The 19,667-nt window shown below is 40.9% G+C and overlaps 1 protein-coding gene across 1 annotated transcript in view; it reads right to left on the reverse strand.

The window, feature by feature from the left end:
- Nucleotides 1-19,667, reverse strand: part of ANOS1 (anosmin 1) — a 187,013-nt gene that overhangs the window by 65,593 nt on the left and 101,753 nt on the right. Inside the window, exon 3 of the mRNA XM_061177692.1 lies at nucleotides 10,154-10,216. Coding sequence (XP_061033675.1) covers nucleotides 10,154-10,216 — 63 coding nt within the window. The remainder of the gene's footprint in view (nucleotides 1-10,153; nucleotides 10,217-19,667) is intronic.

Genomic DNA, 19,667 nt, shown 5'->3' on the forward strand with positions numbered 1-19,667 from the left:
AAGGTATACCATAATCATATTAAAACTAGACATAGAAAGAAAAACTTAAAAGCAGACAGAGAAATAAAAAGATTCTTTATAAACAGTTGAAAAAAAAAGAATGTTGGAGATTTTTCAGAAAATATACAAGACAAAAGAAAATGAAAAGATTTTTAAACAACTAATTTTTAAAAAATTGCTAACTGGAAATTCTGTACCCAGTGAAATACCTTTCGTTTGGGGACAGAGACAAACCGACAATTATAATTCTGCGTTTTGAATGATGAAAGTGTGAGGGATTGATTTATGTATGTATGTATGTATGTATGTATGTATGTATGGCTGCGTTGGGTCTTCGTTGCTGTGCGCGGGCTTTCTCTAGTTGTGGCGAGCAGGGGCTACTCTCCGTTGCGGTGCGTGGGCTTCTCATTGCGGTGGCTTCTCTTGTTGCGGAGCATGGGCTCTAGGCACGTGGACTCAGTAGTTGTGGCACGTGGACTCAGTAGTTGTGGCACGTGGGCTCAGTAGTTGTGGCACGTGGGCTCAGTAGTTGTGGCTCACGGGCTTAGTTGCTCCACGGCATGTGGGATCTTCCTAAGCACTGCACCACCAGGGAAGCCCTTCCACTTCTAAAAACCATTTTCATCTGTTTATTTTCAATCATTATCAGCCATTGCACATTTTCTCTCTATAGAATACCACAGAAGAAATCACAAGACTTCATCAGCAGGCACCTCAAAGTGAGAGCTTATAGGGAACCCCACTATCAAAGAAGGGGCATCCACACACTTGCCAGTCCTTCACCCAGCAGCATCAGCACTGCTGGGGAAACGGAGGCTCTCGTGCCGAGAGCCCATACCTGCTGAGACAGAATCTGCACTTTAGCAAGACTCCAGGTGATGTGTGTGAAGGACCAAGTCTGGAAAGCGCTGCTCTGGACCCGGGAAGCTGCAGCTGGCATCTGCAGAAGCTGAGTCTCTCCATCTCTGCACTGAAACTTGATTCAAGCCTAGTTTCTGACTCCAGAAATCTGGGCTTTTCCCCCAACAAATCTCCCACTTCACACTTCCGATGAGAGTCATTTGCCCTCGGCTTATAAGTGTATTCAAGTCTTCCCAAGGTAAAAACACAAAACCCATTTCCCCAAAATCAAAGCCCCTGACCCAGCCACTTGTCTCTCCTCTTTCCCACCCAGGTGGTCTTAGGAAGGAACTTAAACTTGTGGACAGAGTTGTGTGCATCTGTTGTACATTTCCTCCTGTACATTTACTATTCAAGTGGGACCTTTTAAGTCTTCTACTGACCCGTCATAGAATTCCAAAGTGGCGACCTGGCCCTCCGCCTTCATAATAAAAAGAGCTACTATTTATCCAATGTCTGTTATGTTCAGACACTGTTTAAGTGCTTTACATGCATCTTTGATTTTTTACTTAAATTAGATGCTTTTGTAATTTCTACGATATTCCCCTAACTCCTTGTGTAGCTACCTGGCTAGTCCCTCTTTTCAGACAGGATAGGTCTTTAAATCATTCCAAATAGCCTCCAGTCTCAGCCTCTTATAAATTTTCAAAACTCATCAGTTCTCCTCAATAGAGTCTCATGGTATACTCCCCAGCAACACATAAAAATTCAATGAAAATTGAGCCTCACTGTTTAAAAAAATGAAAAGAAAAAAAAGGCTGCATTCCATGGAGAACACGTTCCACCCAGTGAATAATTTACTGAACGACCATAAAACGTCATTTAATATTCTTGATATCCTCATTTGCCAGGACTGTGAAACTTGATCTATTAAGGACAGCTTCCTTTATAAGATGATGGTAAAGGAAATCTCATAACGATTATAAAAATCTTCAGCATTCCTTGAAACGTTTCGATTCCATTACTCCCACCCTCACTAAGTGGAAAAGAAAACTTGGACCAAATCTGCCCCTTGACCAAGGATCACAATCCAGACTAGATCACTAACACTTTTCCTTACTATAAAAATATAAAAGGTAAATGTTTATCATTTGTAAAAAAAAAAATTTATTCATTACAGTGATAAAAGCTAACGCTTTTGGGAAATGTGCTATGTGCTGGTCACCCCAGGCTCCATCACTCTCAGCTAGTCACCCCACTTCACGGAGAAAAGTGAAGCGTTGAGAAGGACACTTCCACGAATCCCCTTTCACACCCGCCTATACACCGGAAGGTGGCCCGTGTGCTCTCATTCGCTACCTCGTCCTGTGACAAGGAGGCACGGTCCTTTGCTCCCACGTCAAAGCTTCCTCACGTGGTACAGTGGACGCCACTGCCGCTTCAGGTCACGTGCTTCTGCAGTTCTCCCCTCTCCTCCAGCGTCAAACACCCTCTCTCTTCAGGATAGTTCCCATCCGCTTAGACTATGGGATGATTTCTTCACCCCAAACGTAATGCAATGTGGGGTTACCCTGCTCACCCCTTAACCCACAACCTTCCACAGCAGTCCGTGCTCTCTGAAACATTCTTATACCCCCTCCTCTCTCCGTCTCTCCCTACCACTCCTCTGGGACACATCAATCAGGCCTTCTCTGCAGCCACCCGCTAACTCTGCTCTTGTTAAGGTCGACCGTGACCGGTGCATCACGGTATCCAGTGACCAATTTTCAGACCTCCACAGTCTTGCAGATGCAACTGATCACCTCTTCCTTCTTGAAAAGCTGTTGCCATGTGTCCTTTAGAACTCCACCCTCACGTGGACCTTCTCCCATCTTAACAGCCCCCCCTTAGTCCACTTGCTGGCTCTTCCTTGGTTCCCATCCTTCTTATACTGGTGTGATTCAGGGCATAACCCATGAAGCACTTGTACTTCTACCACTTCATCCAGCTTCATGACTTTAAATACCATCTATCAACCATGACATTTGTATGTCCAGCCTGATCTCTCAACTCCAGACTCATGTATCTATGTGCCCATGACAAATCTCGAATGGAGGTCTAATTTACATCTCAGACACAGCATGCTCAACACCAAGCCTCTGGCCATCCTTTCTCCCCCCCTCCCCCCCAAAACCTGTGCCTCTCACATACCCACATGTCGGTATCTGCTCAAGGTCATGCCAACTCCCTCCCCCAGCTGTTCATGACAAAGACCCCACCGTTATCATCAACGCTTCATTCCCCCGATTCGTCCCATGCAACCTGTCATCAGATTGTGTCAGCTCTACCTTCAGAATAGAGCTGACACAATAGTACTGCCCACCTCCACCACTGCCACCCTGGACTAACCCACCAACATCTCTCTTCTGCTCAAGCACTCATACTGTACAAGTAAGAAGAACCTGTGCTTCTTACCCACCAGTCATACACCTCAAGAGCCATCCTGGTGCCCCCCCCTAAATATGAACAACTCCCCTAAAGGGAGGACTCAGGAGCCATACTATAATATAACTTTCTTAGGGAAAATATTCCAACATAGCAATTTTTTTAATAAAAATTGAGTCCCTCTTGTATATTGGACCTTAATTTAATGGACTCAGAACGATTCACTAATTGACTCTTCAAAAGACTAGAGGTGACTGTATCATGACTCCCACGGTGTGGCACCCAAAGCCAGCTTTATTTTATTACGCTCTGGTATATCCCCAACCCCCAAGAAAGAAAAGACATGACTACGTTCAAAAAACAGCACCAAGGTCCATCTCCACTTGTCCCTTCACAAGGATATTCTAATCAGGTCAGCTGTTGTTCTGGTACGCTAAAGCAAAAGATTGCTAACTTGTGTTAAACTCTACGTGCTGGTCCTTCCCCCGGCATGCAAACATCTGGGGCAGATTACATCCTTTTCCTGTTTAGCTCTCATCAGCTTCTTTCAGTACCTTTAGCTCTTGTAGAGACATTCCCAGACAGGTGATGGCTCTGCCTGAGTTCCTGAAGTGATGCACTTACTTAATACCCTAGATTGGAAGACATAACACTGGGTTGTGGAGCAGCCGACGGAGGACAGGTTTTGACAGCAAGAAGAGGAGTGTGATCCATCTGAACACCTTACTTTCGAGGTGTCTTTCCAGTCACGTTGGAACATCCCACGGCCAAAGACACCCTGAAGTAGTAAGGAGCCTTGTTCTTCCTTCAATTCCTTGACGTACCTTTAATTAACTATGATTTTGCATAATCAAAACTTCCTTCTCATTTGAGAGTAAGCCTGTTCACACACAAATGGCTGGACCAACAATTTTACATAAGAGATAGGCTCATTCATGGAGCAAGGGTAGACAGAGGTGTCTGGGATGGAGGACAGTGGGAAAGAAACATTACTAGAAGGCACAACCCCTCGATTTTAGATCTTATTCCTCTGCCTCTGAACCATGTTATCTCGGGCCAATACAACCATTTTCTCCTTGTGTGCTAGTTTCACTGTCCATAAAGTTCGCCTAGTAAAATTCAGACCTCACTTCTAAGAATTGCTATGAAATCAAATGGAATAATATGGGAAAATATTTTGAAAATCAAAAAGCACAAAGAGGGCTTCCCTGGTGGCGCAGTGGTTGAGAATCTGCCTGCCAATGCAGGGGACACGGGTTCGAGCCCTGGTCTGGGAAGATCCCACATGCCGCGGAGCAACTGGGCCCGTGAGCCACAACTACTGAGCCTGCGCATCTGGAGCCTGTGCTCCGCAACAAGAGAGGCCGCGACAGTGAGAGGCCCGTGCACCGCGATGAAGAGTGGCTCCCACTCGCCACAACTAGAGAAAGCCCTCGCACAGAAACGAAGACCCAACACAGCCAAAAATAAATAAATAAATAAATAAATAAGTAAATAAAAAAGGTATGGTTAAAGATCTAATTACAATGCAATTGACAAAGAAACTTGGTTTCATCAAATCAAGTTCTTTAAAAAAAAAAAAAACATACACAAAGAAATGAATCAATAATGCTATCTGTGGCAGAGTGAAAACCTCTTTTTTATTCCTAATTTCATCCTGACCAGGACTGGATCGATGAGAATCCAGGCTGATCAAATGACAAGTTCAATATCAACAATGGATGCTTCCCTCACTGACTGACCCCTGACGCAGGTGAGGTCTCAGCTTTCCATGACCCCTAGTGCACATTTCATACGGCCAAGGTTGACATCTCAGCTGACATCCTACTAGGGTGGGGATATTATGAAGTCAAAAACATCAGAATTAAAGATGGGAGGTGTTTCATCAGCAAGAAGGCCATTCATAAATGACGATGTATCACGTGTCATCAAAACTAAGACAACAGGGGCCTTCCCTGGTGGCACAGTGGTTAAGACTCCGCCTGCCAATGCAGGGGGCACAGGTTCGAGCCCTGGTCCAGGAAGATTCCACATGCCGCGGAGCAACCAAGCCCGTGCGCCACAACTACTGAGCCTGCGCTCTAGAGCCTGTGAGCCACAATTACTGAAGCCCGCGTGCCTAGAGCCTGTGTTCCACAACAAGAGAAGCCACCGCAATGAGAAGTCCGCGCACTGCAACAAAGAGTAGCCCCCGCTCGCCGCAACTAGAGAAAGCCCGTGCACAGCAACGAAGACCCAACACAGGCCAAAAATAAATAAATAAATAAATTTATTTTTTAAAAAAAGAAAGAAACTAAGACAACAACAGCTATAACACACGTGACTATTTTATATACCGTTAACAAGGAAAAAGGACATGTTCATTTATAATGCAAGATTCCATCAGTTGTAAGAAAAGTACATTTAAACATAGGAAAACATGCATTTTATGACTAGTACAAAAAATTATAATAATTTATCATGTTTCTTAAGATTTTATAAAAGTAAGAGGAAGGGGCTAATGGTTAGTTAATAAACTAAAGCAATGAAGCACAATCTATCTATGTCTCTATCGTGGAAAATAACACGTTTCATAAAAGGACACATGAGAAATCATCCCTTATGATTCAGAGGAGGAGTCTTGAAAGATTCCTGTTCTAATATACTTAACTATGTCATTAAAAAAAATAACATTGTTAACTCTGCCATCAGCCTGAAAAAGTAGCAAAAGTAGAACTGTATAGATAATCATATGAGAAGTTAAAGAGATCAATACATGAGGAGGCCATGAATGAATTCTAGGTATGTTATTATTAACATGCCCCCAAAAATCTTTTCCACATAGCACAACTTTATGACTAAAATTACCAAGAAAATACTTTATGTTTAGAAATTGGTGCTGGTAATACAGACTAAGAAATCATGACAGTCTGAATGGTTAGGTAGGTTGTGTGATATCATTATGACTGTGGTCCTCCTTCTTAGAGCAGGAGTTGGAACACGCTTTCTGTAAAGGGCCAGACTTGCTGTAAAGTTTCCACTTCATGGACCATATGATATATCACAACTACCCAACTCTGCTGTTGTAACACAAAAGCAGCCATACATGATATATATAAAAAAAAAACTGGTTTGGCCAATTTCCAATAAAACTTTACTTACAAAAACAAGAGGCAGACCAGTTTTGCTCTGTGGGGTGTGGTTTGCAAGCTCATGCCTTAGAAGATAAAGCTCAGACCATCTTGCAAATATACACATTGGGACAAATATATCTAATAGTCTAGTTGTTTCTGTTGGAGAAGAATAAAACCTGGAGTCCTTCTGGGTCCGAACTCTTACAAAGGGAAAGCTTAGGTTCCTGACAATATGGAACTTGTATGCATTCTTAATACATAATGTGATAACCAGGGGGATGGACGGGTCTGTCTCAATGAATGACTAGCCTTAAAAATACTGAAACAGGGACGAGTCCTTTCAGGATTCAGTCTGTTTAAGCATAATAGTCAGACATTTACTGCAAAATGAAACAGAAGCAAAAAAACGCAGAGAGAGAGATAAGAACAATCAAAGCAACTAAAAGCAACTAACATTGAACATTAAGTTATTGGACCAGTGGGCTGAGGTCTCTCCACAAAGTTCCTCACATTAACTGGCCTCTGTTTTCCCCACCTTTCAAGTTTCAATTAACCTTTCTGCCACAGCAGATCACAATTTGTACACACGAGTCCCATTTTAATAAACCGATGTGGTTCAGAAATCCTCACAGTTATTTCAGAGAGAACGGCAATTACAGAAGCCCACTATCACATCCGGAATTTCAGGGAGAAAGGTTTCAATTATATCTCCCTTCTCAGGGATCAGATGTAAAACTATCAACACAGAGTCAGTGATATTAAGGGATAATGTGTTTACCAAGCGAACAGCAGGGCACATCTTGTTCCTCTAGATTCTACAGCAGTATATTTTTGTTCCTATATATGTACAGTTTGTGTACAGAATAGAATACAAAATAAAGTAGGAGTGCACTTTATAGAATGTAGGAGACACAGGGATGGCCTTACTCCCCTTGTCTTTGCATAGATTCATCAGTTTTGTTTATTGCTTGTTTGTTTCCATTTCTGATCAATCTTCTCTGTTCTATGTCTCAAGGGACCTGAATCCCTCCACAGCCTAGAATGAGCCCAACCGAGTCATGACCTGCGCTGGTGTAATCACCTCCGTGTCTGTGTGTGTGTGTGTGTGTGTGTGTGTGTGTGTGTGTGTGTGTGTGTCTGCTTCTAACCAATAGAATATGGCCAAGGTGAAGCACTGTCACTCCTGAGATTATGTTGTGTTATATAAAATTCCGTCTCAGCAGACTGGAAATCAGGATTCTGGCCTTAAAGAAGTACATAGCTGTTTTGTGACCTGCCAATGAAGGGGGCCACATGGGGAGGGACCACAGGCAACTTCTAGGAGCTAAGAGTGCACTCCAGCCAAGAGTCATCAAGGAAACAGGACCACAGTCCTACAACTGCAAGGAAATGAATTCTGCCGGCAATTGCAATGAGCTTAGAAGCAGATTCTCCTACAGTCGAGCCCCCAGATGAGAATGCAGCCCAGCCAACACCTTGATTACAGACTTGACAGACCCTGGGCAGAGAATGCAGTTAAGCTGTGCCCAAACTCCTGACCCAAAGAAACTGTGTGTGTGTTCAGCCACTAAGTTTGGGGGTAATTTTTTATGCAGGAAGAGGTAAGTAATATAAAGAAACATTAATGTGAATGCCAGGTAAGCATGTTTCCTGGAAAAGTTTGGATTGGATCCCTAAAGAAGCCTGAAGATATTTCGGAAAACCTGAAGTATAATATGTCAGCTCCCTTGAGGGAGGGCAGAAGCCATGATTTATGCTCCTCTGCATCATCTCCAACATCCAGAAAAAGATACAAAAAGACATAGGAGAGTTCTTCTATTTGATTTAACACTAAATCATTAGCTTAGCTGTGTGTCCGTAGCAGAGCAATTGGCTACGTAACTTCAAATATCTGCCAGTCCTATGTATTATTTGAAGCATTTTAAAGTTCACTACTACAAAATGCTTCCAAAGACTTCACTGATGGTAAAATCCTCAGCCCCCAGGTACTTCTGGCAACAGATGTCATTATGTAAGAGTTTGCAAATCACCCATATTCCAGCCAGTCACAAAATGCTGAGTAGAAACTTCTGGAGCAAAATAAAACTGAGATTAGGAAGATCACGTATTGATTACATTAGCAGTTGAGAAACACTTCCATTCTAGTTTTCCAAAACAACACTAAACACTTTTCTAAAATAATCCTATAACACAGTGAGCCCCTGTAACTGCCCAAGGGGAATCCAGCCACAGCAGCACATGGACATGGGGAGAGGGGTCAGAGATGGAGTTGGGAGCCAGTCTTGCCACCTGCAGTGGGTGAGCCCTATGACTTGATAATTTCCAGCTTCCCAGGCCTCCACGCTTCCACACACAGCTCTGTGGACTTACAGTGTGCCCTGCTTATCTCCATGCTTATCGGGAAGGTCAGACGGTATCAGGACTGAGGATGTATTTCACGCACCTTAAAACTGATGGAGCTGGGGTTTCCTTGGTGGCTCAGTGGTTAAGAATCCGCCTGCCAATGCAGGGGACACAGGTTCGAGCCCTGGTCCGGGAGGATCCCACATGCTGCGGAGCAACTAAGCCCGTGTGCCACAACTACTGAGCCCACGAGCCACAACTACTGAAGCCCACGTGCCTAGAGCTCATGCTCTGCAACAAGAGAAGCCACCGCAATGAGAAGCCCGCGCACCGCAATGAAGAGTAGCCCCCACTTGCTGCAACTAGAGAAAGCCCTCGCACAGCAGTGAAGACCCAGCACGGCCAAAAATAAATTAATTAATTAAAAACAAACAAACAAACAAAAAACTGATGGAGCTGTTATGACCCCAGGTCCACAGGCATGTTTGCAGAACGGAATCTGTGTGCCCTCCAAGGTGAAACGCAGGCAACAGGACCACCTTGGCAGCTCCCGCACGGGGGCAGGGCCAGACCACCGTGTCTGTTTGGAGAAGCTCGGAAGTGCCCTATCGGCCCCCCAGTTCCACTCAAAGAAGCCCTGCGGCGCCGTTTCCCTCTGATGCCGCACGGGCATGTCTTCTGGCGTCCCCTCGCCACCACCCTCCACGGTGTTTCTTTGGTTCCCACAGTGGAGTCTTCCAACTCTTGTGCTCACGGCCCCTGTGGGCTTTCCGCCTGCTCTTACTCTGAGCGGCCCCCGTGCCGTCAGCCGTCAACCTTCACAGCAGGTCCCTGGGTCCCTGGTTTGCCCTGGAAGAGACCGTGCAGCAAAGCAGCCCTCCCCCTCTTCAGCACAGCTGATGACTCTAGACCGTGGTTGTCTGGGACAGCAACGCCCTATCATCTACCTGAGAGCACGGGGAAAGTAAGGTGCCCTCCACACGGGAAAACGTGGGCAAGCCTCAGCCCAGAGTATGGGCAGCCCAGAGGGTGAAGAGTCAGGTGAAAATCTCTGAGAAACCCCACCACTAATAAAATGGTGGCTTCCTCCAAAAGGCATGAGAATCAGCATGCCAAGAATCACCCACAGAAGAGCCATGATGTGAGATGGGAGGATGGCAACAGCTTGTACCTTTCTTCAATGGTGATAAAAATTTTTTACTGTCTGATTAACTAATAATGGAAGCAGTGGGTGGCTAGGTTTTAAGAAGTGTCGAGAATTTTTTTAATGTGAATTTACACACACATGCACACACACACACACACATGTGAAGGAGAGTGAACTTCCCCAGCCACAGAAGAACATGATGCCCTCCCATGCCAAGGACCCACTGGCACGTGGTCAGACTGCAACTGTGTCCCGAGTGTCCGTGGCTGTGTACGGGGCCTCTTACCTCACAGAAGCTCTGGCACTGCTGCTTCCGCAGGTCCCAGGACACCTTGCAGGGCTCCAGGCACTGGGAGAGATGAACAGTGAAAACCAATCAGTAAACACGGGAAAGAAACAAAGCCCAAAAGGAAAGAGCCCACCTGTGTGCACTCCTGGCTTTTCAGGGCCTACTTTCCCTAGTGACTTTGGGAAATCCAATGAATCAGCAGCTCATCTGAACTGTGTGTATCACAGGAATCTGAGGAAGAGCGTCACGACCAAGCAGGGACAGAAAGACATACGTTTCCACACAATCGAGAAAGGAGAGCCGCACGGTCTGGAGGCGACACGGAGGAGCAGCAGTTATATCCCCTGTCAGGCACAGCAGTGTGGTTATTTACTTTTATTCAGCAAAAAATATTTTCTAAACGTTGTGGTTACACATGAATTCTTTTCTCATCAGCTTTAACAATAACTTGCTTTTAAATGGACAACATAGGGCCATTTTTTGAATATTCTTCTGTAAGTGACTGAAGTATTGCATTAAATATATGTATATGTGTGTATATATATATGTTTATATATATCACACCCATTACTGTTAACTTATGTGTTTATCTCAGTGAATCCAGCAGCATTCACATTTATCCAGTTTAATTACTCTATTAAAATGGATTGAATAAACCTGAATATGAGACTCTGCCATAAGAGCTTCAGAATAAAGTTTGAATACATATATATAATTTACACATATGATTTAATAAATCAAAGATAAGAGCCAGGATCCACTGTTCAGTAACAATTGTGATAATAAATATATTATTGAATGAACAAAGTATATATACATGTAAATGTAGGTTTTATATACATACTACTATATATAATGTATAATTATAACACTTGAAATATGGTACTATATATACTATCTATATAATATATTGTAATAAATAAGAGATAACAGCCAGGCCTCGTGATTGAAATTAAAATCTTACATTCATATGAATGGATATTTGATTCTCAAAATTATATTTTAAGGCAAATTTTAATTAGTACAAATTAATCATCTCGTATAGTTAAATGACAGTTATCTAAATATTGGCATACCCTGGCTCCCATAAGCTCATGATTATTCTATCTATCTGACTTTCATTATTGATAAATTTTCCAGTTGATATCAAAATTCTCAGTTAAATTTCAGACATGCATAATGTAGAATTCAGAACATACACCTGTACTATACTTTCACTTTACTTTCTAGTAACTTCCCTGTTTTAAAATAAAGATACAGTTTAAAGAAGAACTGGAAGACTCTATGTGAAATTTACTTTGCAAAAATCCATTGCTTTTTATTTCAATCAAAAATGCATATATGAAAACAAACTACTGACTGTATCAACTGTCAGTCTGTCACAGCACTGCTCTCAAAGTGTGATAAAGGACCAATAATATGAGCATCACCTTGGAGTTCATGGGAAATGCACGAGATGTACAGAGTCAGATCTCTGGGATTGGGAGCCAAGAATCTCTTTTAGCAAGTTCTCCTGAAAATCTTGGTGCTTACACTAAACTTTAAAAAGAACTGCCTTATTGTGGTAAACATTTCCCAATATATATGTGTATCAAATCATCACACTGTACACTTTAAACTTACACAATGTTATATATGTCACTTATATCTCAATAAAGCTGGGGGAAGAAAAGAACTGCTGTAGAATTTGATGAAAACAGAGTCTGTAATGGCTCTTTCTTGGTTCATGTAAGTATCATTTAAGAATCAGTCTACTTCTTGTGAGAATATTCTAGATTTTATATCCTTTAATGTTGCATATGAACAATTCATTTTCAGTTATTTTAATTAAAAAAACTTGAGCTTGTCAATGATGCTTTTCCAAGACCTATATAAGCGTGTCCCAAGTCTATTAGTGTTCACCTCTTCCAAGCATGTTCTAAAACAAATGTACAATTTTTCACCAATATAACAATTCTAAAAGAATACCATTTTTCTAATAGCAATGAAATAGTTTAAAACTTGTCTACCTTACATATTTCATGAGCTCCCTAAAGAGTGAGTTTTGTTTCCTAAAGGTACATCCAATGCCTTACCCACAGAGCTATCCTAATTTGTTGCAAGACATTGGCTCCTAGCCAAAAAACTTTACTGGTCATTTCATAAATATGCTTAGACCTAACTCCTTCTCAAGACTACTTGAAATGAATAACTGGCACTCTTTCAAATACCTTGCAATTTTTTTCATTTGAAGAAGTGGCCTACAATGGAGCAGGACCGCACCACAAGACCTGGGGATTTTTCATGGACAGAGGCTCAGCTACTGACAAGTTAAGTCTCTGTCATTTCACTCGGGAAACATCCAACAAGCATTTATTCCATATAAAAACTGTTCAGTGCAATGTGGCTAAAAATGTCTCAGAATAATTATGTAATTCTTGCTTTCTGTCATTGCTGAAAATGTAAATTATGAAAACAAGATATTACATGTGTACAGTTGCATTTTCACAACTAGAGACATGCATGAGTGCATTAAAAAAGTCAGTCCTTTGTGATGTCCATAATTCCAAATAACCATATTCCTGACAACTTGTGGAATAAATGCCTTATAAAAACTAGTTATCATTTACAAAAGTGGGCATATTTCTGAAATGCTAACAACAGCAATACAAAATGCACTTGTCTTCTTGTTAACCCAGAATCTCCATCTGTCAAGTCTAGCATTGGTATATGCAATTCATTTAAAGTTCTATTTTAATTGCATGCTTGCCTCATTTCCAGTCACCACTAATCAGTAGCACCTAAAGATACATCTCAAAATGCTACTAATGACAGCCAACATTTTCTTTTAGTAATCCTCTGTGAAAACTACCTGACAAGAACAGCCTAGATGTAAACATTTGAGTAAATCTTTGCAGGATAAATTTTCCAAAGCTCTATTTCTTTATGGTGCTACTGGCCAGGTAAAATGATTTCAACAAAAGCCGAAGAGGAAAAAAATGACAGCCTTTTCTCTCACACTTTGAACAAGAAGAAAACACTTTCTATTTCTCCAAGTAATAATAATAAAAAAGTACTGCCAAAAAAAAGGTAGTCGCAAAACTCTCTTCCATGTGTGAAGGGAGTAGAAGAGAAATAATACTACAAGCAAACAACTGCAACTCTAAGGGCCATGATCACATACTGCGTCAAACTACAAAAACAAACAAACAAACAAACAAAAACAGTAATCAAAGTTAGTATTTTAGCAAGTGGTTTAGGCTTTCAAGTTTTAGGCTGATCAACTGTTTGAAATCATTTCCTCCTAGGCTACTGCTTCAAGCCCAATGAAGAGAAACTTCACATTTCAGAGAAACTTAAAAAAAAAAAAAGGTTGAGCAAGCTAATCACATTGATCATCATTTGGAATGTAGCTATCAATTTTTTTTTTACTTAATCTAGAAAGATACATTCACAATATCACTTGCTCAGATGATAATTGTATATTAAATTTATATTTTTTAAATGTACAATAATAGAGATTGGTTCAAGATGGTGGAGTAAGAGGACGAGTGCTCCCTCCCTCTTGTGAGAGCACCAGAATCACAACTAACTGCTGAATAATCATCGACAGGAAGACACTGGAACTCACCAGAAAAGATACCCCACATCCAAAGACAAAGGAGAAGCCGCAGTGAAACAGTAGGAGGGGCACAATCACGATAAAATCCAATCCCATAACCGCTGGGTGGGTGACCCCCAAAATGGAAAATAATTATACCACAGAAGTCCACCAGCGGACTGAAGTTCTAAGCTACATGTCAGGCTTCCCAACGTGGGGGTCAGGAAATGGGAGGAGGAATTCCCAGAGAATCAGACTTTGAAGGCTACTGGGATTTGATTGCAAGACTTTGAAAGGTCTGGGGGAAACAAAGACACTCTTGGAGGGCACACACAAAGTAGTGTGCACATCGGGACCCAGGGGAAAGAGCAGTGACCCCATAGGAGACTGAACCAGATCTACCTGCTAGTGTTGGAGGGTCTGCTGCAGAGGCGGGGGGCGGCTGTGTCTCACCGTGAGGACAAGGACACTGGCAGCAGAAGTTCTGGGAAGTACTCCTTGGCATGAGCCCTCCCAGAGTCCTCCATTAGCCCCACCAAAGAGCCCAGGTAGGCTCCAGTGTTCGGTTGCCTCAGGCCAAATAACCAACAGGGAGGGAACCCAGCCCCACCCATCAGCAGACAAGCGGATTAAAGTTTTACTGAGCTCTGCCCACCAGAGCAACAGCCAGCTCTACCCACCACCAGTCCCTCCCATCAGGAAACTTGCACAAGCCTCTTAGATAGCCTCATCCAACAGAGGGCAGACAGCAGAAGCAAGAAGAACTACAATCCTGCAGGCTGTGGAACAAAAACTATGTTCACAGAAAGATAGACAAGATGAAAAGGCAGAGGGCTATGTACCAGATGAAGGAACAAGATAAAACCCCAGAAAAACAACTAAATGAAGTGGACATAGGAAACCTTCCAGAAAAAGAATTCAGAATAATGATAGTGAAGATGATCCAGGACCTCGGAAAAAGAATGGACGCAAAGATCGAGAAGATGCAAGAAATGTTTCACAAAAACCTAGAAGAATTAAAGAACAAACACCTAGAAGAATTAAAGAACAAAAAAACAGAGATGAACAATACAATAACTGAAATGAAAAACACACTAGAAGGAACGAATAGCAGAATAACTGAGGCAGAAGAACGGATAAGTGACCTGGAAGACAGAATGGTGGAATTCACTGCCACAGAACAGAATAAAGAAAAAAGAATGGAAGGAAATGAAGAGAGCCTAAGAGACCTTTGGGACAACATTAAACAAACCAACATTCACATTGTAGAGGTCCCAGAAGGAGAAGAGAGAGAGAAAGGACCCGAGAAAATACTTGAAGAGATAATAGTCAAAAACTTCCCTAACATGGGAAATGAAATAGCCACCCAAGTCCAGGAAGTGCAGAGAGTCCCAGGCAGGAGAAACCCAAGGAGAAACACGCCGAGACACATAGTAATCAAAGTGGCAAAAATTAAAGACAAAGAAAAATGATTAAAAGCAACAAGGGAAAAACAACAAATAACATACAAGGGAACTCCCATAAGGTTAACAGCTGATTTCTCAGCAGAAACTCTACAAGTCAGAAGAGAGTGACACGATATATTTAAAGTGATGAAAGGGAAGAACCTACAACCAAGATTACTCTACCTGGCAAGGATCTCATTCAGATTCCATGGAGAAATCAAGAACTCTACAGACAAGCAAAAGCTAAGAGAATTCAGCACCACCAAACAAGCTCTATAACAAATGCTAAAGAAACTCCTCTAAGTAGGAAAAACAACAGAAGAAAGGGACCTACAAAAACAAACCCAAAACAATTAACAAAATGGTAATAGGAAGATACACGTCGATAATTACCTTAAATGTGAATGGCTTAAATGCTCCAACCAAAAGACACAGGCTCACTGAATGGATACAAAAACAAGACCTATACATATGCTGTCTACAAGAGACCCACTTCAGACCTAGGGACACATACAGACTGAAAGTGAGGGGACGGAAAAAGCTATTCCATGCAAATGGAAATCAAAAGAAAGCTGGAGTAGCAATACTCATATCAGATAAAATAGACTTTAAAATAAAGAATGTTACAAGAGACAAGGAAGGACACTACATAATGATCAAGGGATCAATCCAAGAAGAAGATATAACAATTATAAATATATATGCACCCAACATAGCAGCACCTCAATACATAAGGCAAATGCTAACAGCTATAAAAGAGGAAACTGACAGTAACACAATAATAGTGGGGGACTTTAACACCTCACTTGTTAAATGGACAGATCATCCAGACAGAAAACTAATAAGGAAACACACGCTCTAAATGACACAATAGACAAGATAGATTTAATTGATACTTATAGGACATTCCATCCAAAAACAACAGAACACGTGTTCAAGTGAACACGGAACACTCTCCAGGATAGATCACATCTTGAGTCATGAATCAAGCCTTGGTAAATTTAAGAAAACTGAAATTGTATCAAGCATCTTTTCCGACCACAATGCTGTGAGATTAGAAATAAATTACACGGGAAAAAATGTAAAAAACACAAACACATGGAGGCTAAACAATACATTACTAAATAACCAAGAGATCAATGAAGAAATCAAAGAGGAAATCAAAAAATACCTAGATACAAATGACAATGAAAACACAATGATCCAAAACCTATGGGATGCAGCAAAAGCAATTCTAAGAGGGAAGTTTATAGCAATACAATCCTACCTCAAGAAACAACAAAAAATCTCAAATAAACAATCTAACTTTACCCCTAAGGGAGCTAGAGGATGAAGAACAAACAAAACCCAAAGTTAATAGAAGGAAAGGAATCATAAACATCAGAGCAGAAGTAAATGAAATAGAAACAAAGAAAACAACAGCAAAGATCAATAAAACTAAAAGCTGGTTCTTTGAGAAGATAAACAAAATTGATAAACCTTTAGCCAGACTCATCAAAAAAAGAGGGAGAGGACTCAAATAAAATTAGAAATGAAAAAGGAGAAGTTACAACGGACACTGCAGAAATACAAAGCATCACAAGAGACTAACAAAAGCAACTCTGCCAATAAAATGGACAACCTGGAAGAAATGGACAAATTCTTAGAAAGGTATAAACCTCCAAGACTGTACCAGGAAGAAATAGAAAACATGAACAGACAAATCACAAGTATTGAAATTGAAACTGTGCTTAAAAATCTTCCAACAAACAAAAGTCCAGGACCAGATGGCTTCACAGGTGAATTCTATCAAACATTTAGAGAAGAGCTAACACCCATCCTTCTCAAACTCTTCCAAAAATTTGCAGAGGAAGGAACACTCCCAAACTCATTCTATGAGGCCACCATCACCCTGATACCAAAACCAGACAAAGAAACTACAAAAAAAGAAAATAACAGACCAATATCACTGATGAATAAAGATGCAAAAATCCTCAACAAAATACTAGCAAACAGAATCCAACAACGCATTAAAAGGATCATACACCATGATCAAGCGGGATTTATCCCAGGGATGCAAGGATTCTTCAATATATGCAAATCAACCAATGTGATACAGCATATTAACAAATTGAAGAATAAAAACCATATGATCATCTCAATAGATTCAGAAAAAGCTTTTGACAAAATTCAACACCCATTTATGATAAAACCTCTCCAGAAAGTGGGCATAGAGGGAACCTACCTCAACATAATAAAGGCCATATATGACAAACCCACAGCAAACATCATTCTCAACGGTGAAAAACTGAAAGCATTTCCTCTAAGATCAAGAACAAGACAAGGATGTCCACTCTCACCACTCTTATTCAACATAGTTTTGGAAGGCCTAGCCACGGCAATCAGAGAAGAAAAAGAAATAAAAGGAATACAGATTAGAAAATAAGAAGTAAAACTGCCACTGTTTGCAGATGACATGATACTATACATAGAGAATCCTAAAAATGCCACCAGAAAACTACTAGAGCTAATCAATGAATTTGGTAAAGTTGCAGGATACAAAATTAATGCACAGTAATCTCTTGCGTTCCTGTACACTAACAACAGAAGATCAGAAAGAGAAATTAAGGAAACAATCCCATTCACCATTGCAACAAAAAGAATAAAATACCTAGGAATAAACCTACCTAAGGAGGTAAAAGACCTGTACTCAGAAAACTTTAAGACACTGATGAAAGAAATCAAAGATGACACAAACAGATGGAGAGATATACCATGTTTTTGGATTGGAAGAATCAATATTGTGAAAATGACTATACTACCCAAAGCAATCTAGAGAGTCAGGTCAATCCCTATAAAATAACCAATGGCATTTTTTACAGAACTAGAACAAAAAATCTTAAAATTTGTATGGAGACCTAAAAGACCCTGAATAGCCAAAGCAATCTTGAGGGAAAATAATGGAGCTGGAGGAATCAGACTCCCTGACTTCAGAATATACTACAAAGCTACAGTAATCAAGACAGTATGGTACTGGCACAAAAACAGAAATATAGATCAATGGAACAAGATAGAAAGCCCAGAGATAAACCCATGCACCTATGGTCAACTAATCTATGATAAAGGAGGCAAGGATATGCAATGGAGAAAAGACAGCCTCTTCAATAAGAGGTGCTGGGAAAACTGGACAGCTACATGTAAAAGAATGAAATTAGAACACTTCCTAACACCATACACAAAAATAAGCTCACAATGGATTAAAGACCTAAATGTAAGACCAGACACTATAAAACTCTTAGAGGAAAACATAGGAAGAACACTCTTTGACATAAATCACAGCAAGATCTTTTTTGACCCACCCCCTAAAGTAATGGAAATAAAAACAAAATAAACAGTGGGACCTAATGAAACTTCAAAGCTTTTGCACAGCAAAGGAAACTATAAACAAGACGAAAAGACAACCCTCAGGATGGGAGAAAATATTTGCAAACAAATCAATGGAAAAAGGATTAATCTCCAAAATATATATAAACAGCTCATGCAGCTCAATATTAAAAAAACAAAGAACCCAATCAAAAAATGGGCAGAAGACCTAAATAGACATTTCTTCAAAGAAGACATACAGATGGCCAAGAGGCACATGAAAAGCTGCTCAACATCACTAATTATTAGAGAAATGCAAATCAAAACTACAATGAGGTATCACCTCACACCGGTCAGAATGGGCATCATCAGAAAATCTACAAACAACAAATGCTGGAGGGGGTGTGGAGAAAAGGGAACCCTCTTGCACTGTTGGTGGGAATGTAAATTGATAACAGCCACTATGGAGAACAGTATGGAGGTTCCTTAAAAATCTAAAAATAGAATTACCATATGATCCAGCAATCCCACTACTGGGCATATACCCAGAGAAAACCATAATTCAAAAAGACACATGCGCCCCAATGTTCATTGCAGCACTATTTACAATAGCCAGGTCATGGAAGCAACCTAAATGCCCATCAGCAGACGAATGGATAAAGAAGACATGGTACATATACACAATGGAATATTACCCAGCCATAAAAAGGAACGAAATTGGGTCATTTGTAGAGACATGGATGGACCTAGAGACTGTCATACAGAGCGAAGTAAGTCAGAAAGAGAAAAACAAATATCGTATATTAATGTATATATGTGGAATCTAGAAAAATGGTACAGATGAACCGGTTTGCAAGGCAGAAATAGAGACACAGATGTAGAGAACAAACGTATGGACACCAAGAGGGAAAAGCGGCGGGGGGTGTGGGTGGTGGTGGTGGGATGAATTGGGAGATTGGGATTGACATGTATACACTAATACATATAAAATAGATAACTAATAAGAACCTGCTGTATACAAAAAATAAATAAAATAAATTCAAAGAAAAATAATCAGGGATAAATCTGATTTAAAAATGTAAAGACCTATATGCTGAAAACCCAAAATACTTCTAAGTGAACTTAAAAGGAAATAAATAAAGTG

This window comes from Eubalaena glacialis, chromosome X (assembly GCF_028564815.1).
Source record: "Eubalaena glacialis isolate mEubGla1 chromosome X, mEubGla1.1.hap2.+ XY, whole genome shotgun sequence".
In the NCBI taxonomy this organism is placed as follows: domain Eukaryota; kingdom Metazoa; phylum Chordata; class Mammalia; order Artiodactyla; family Balaenidae; genus Eubalaena; species Eubalaena glacialis.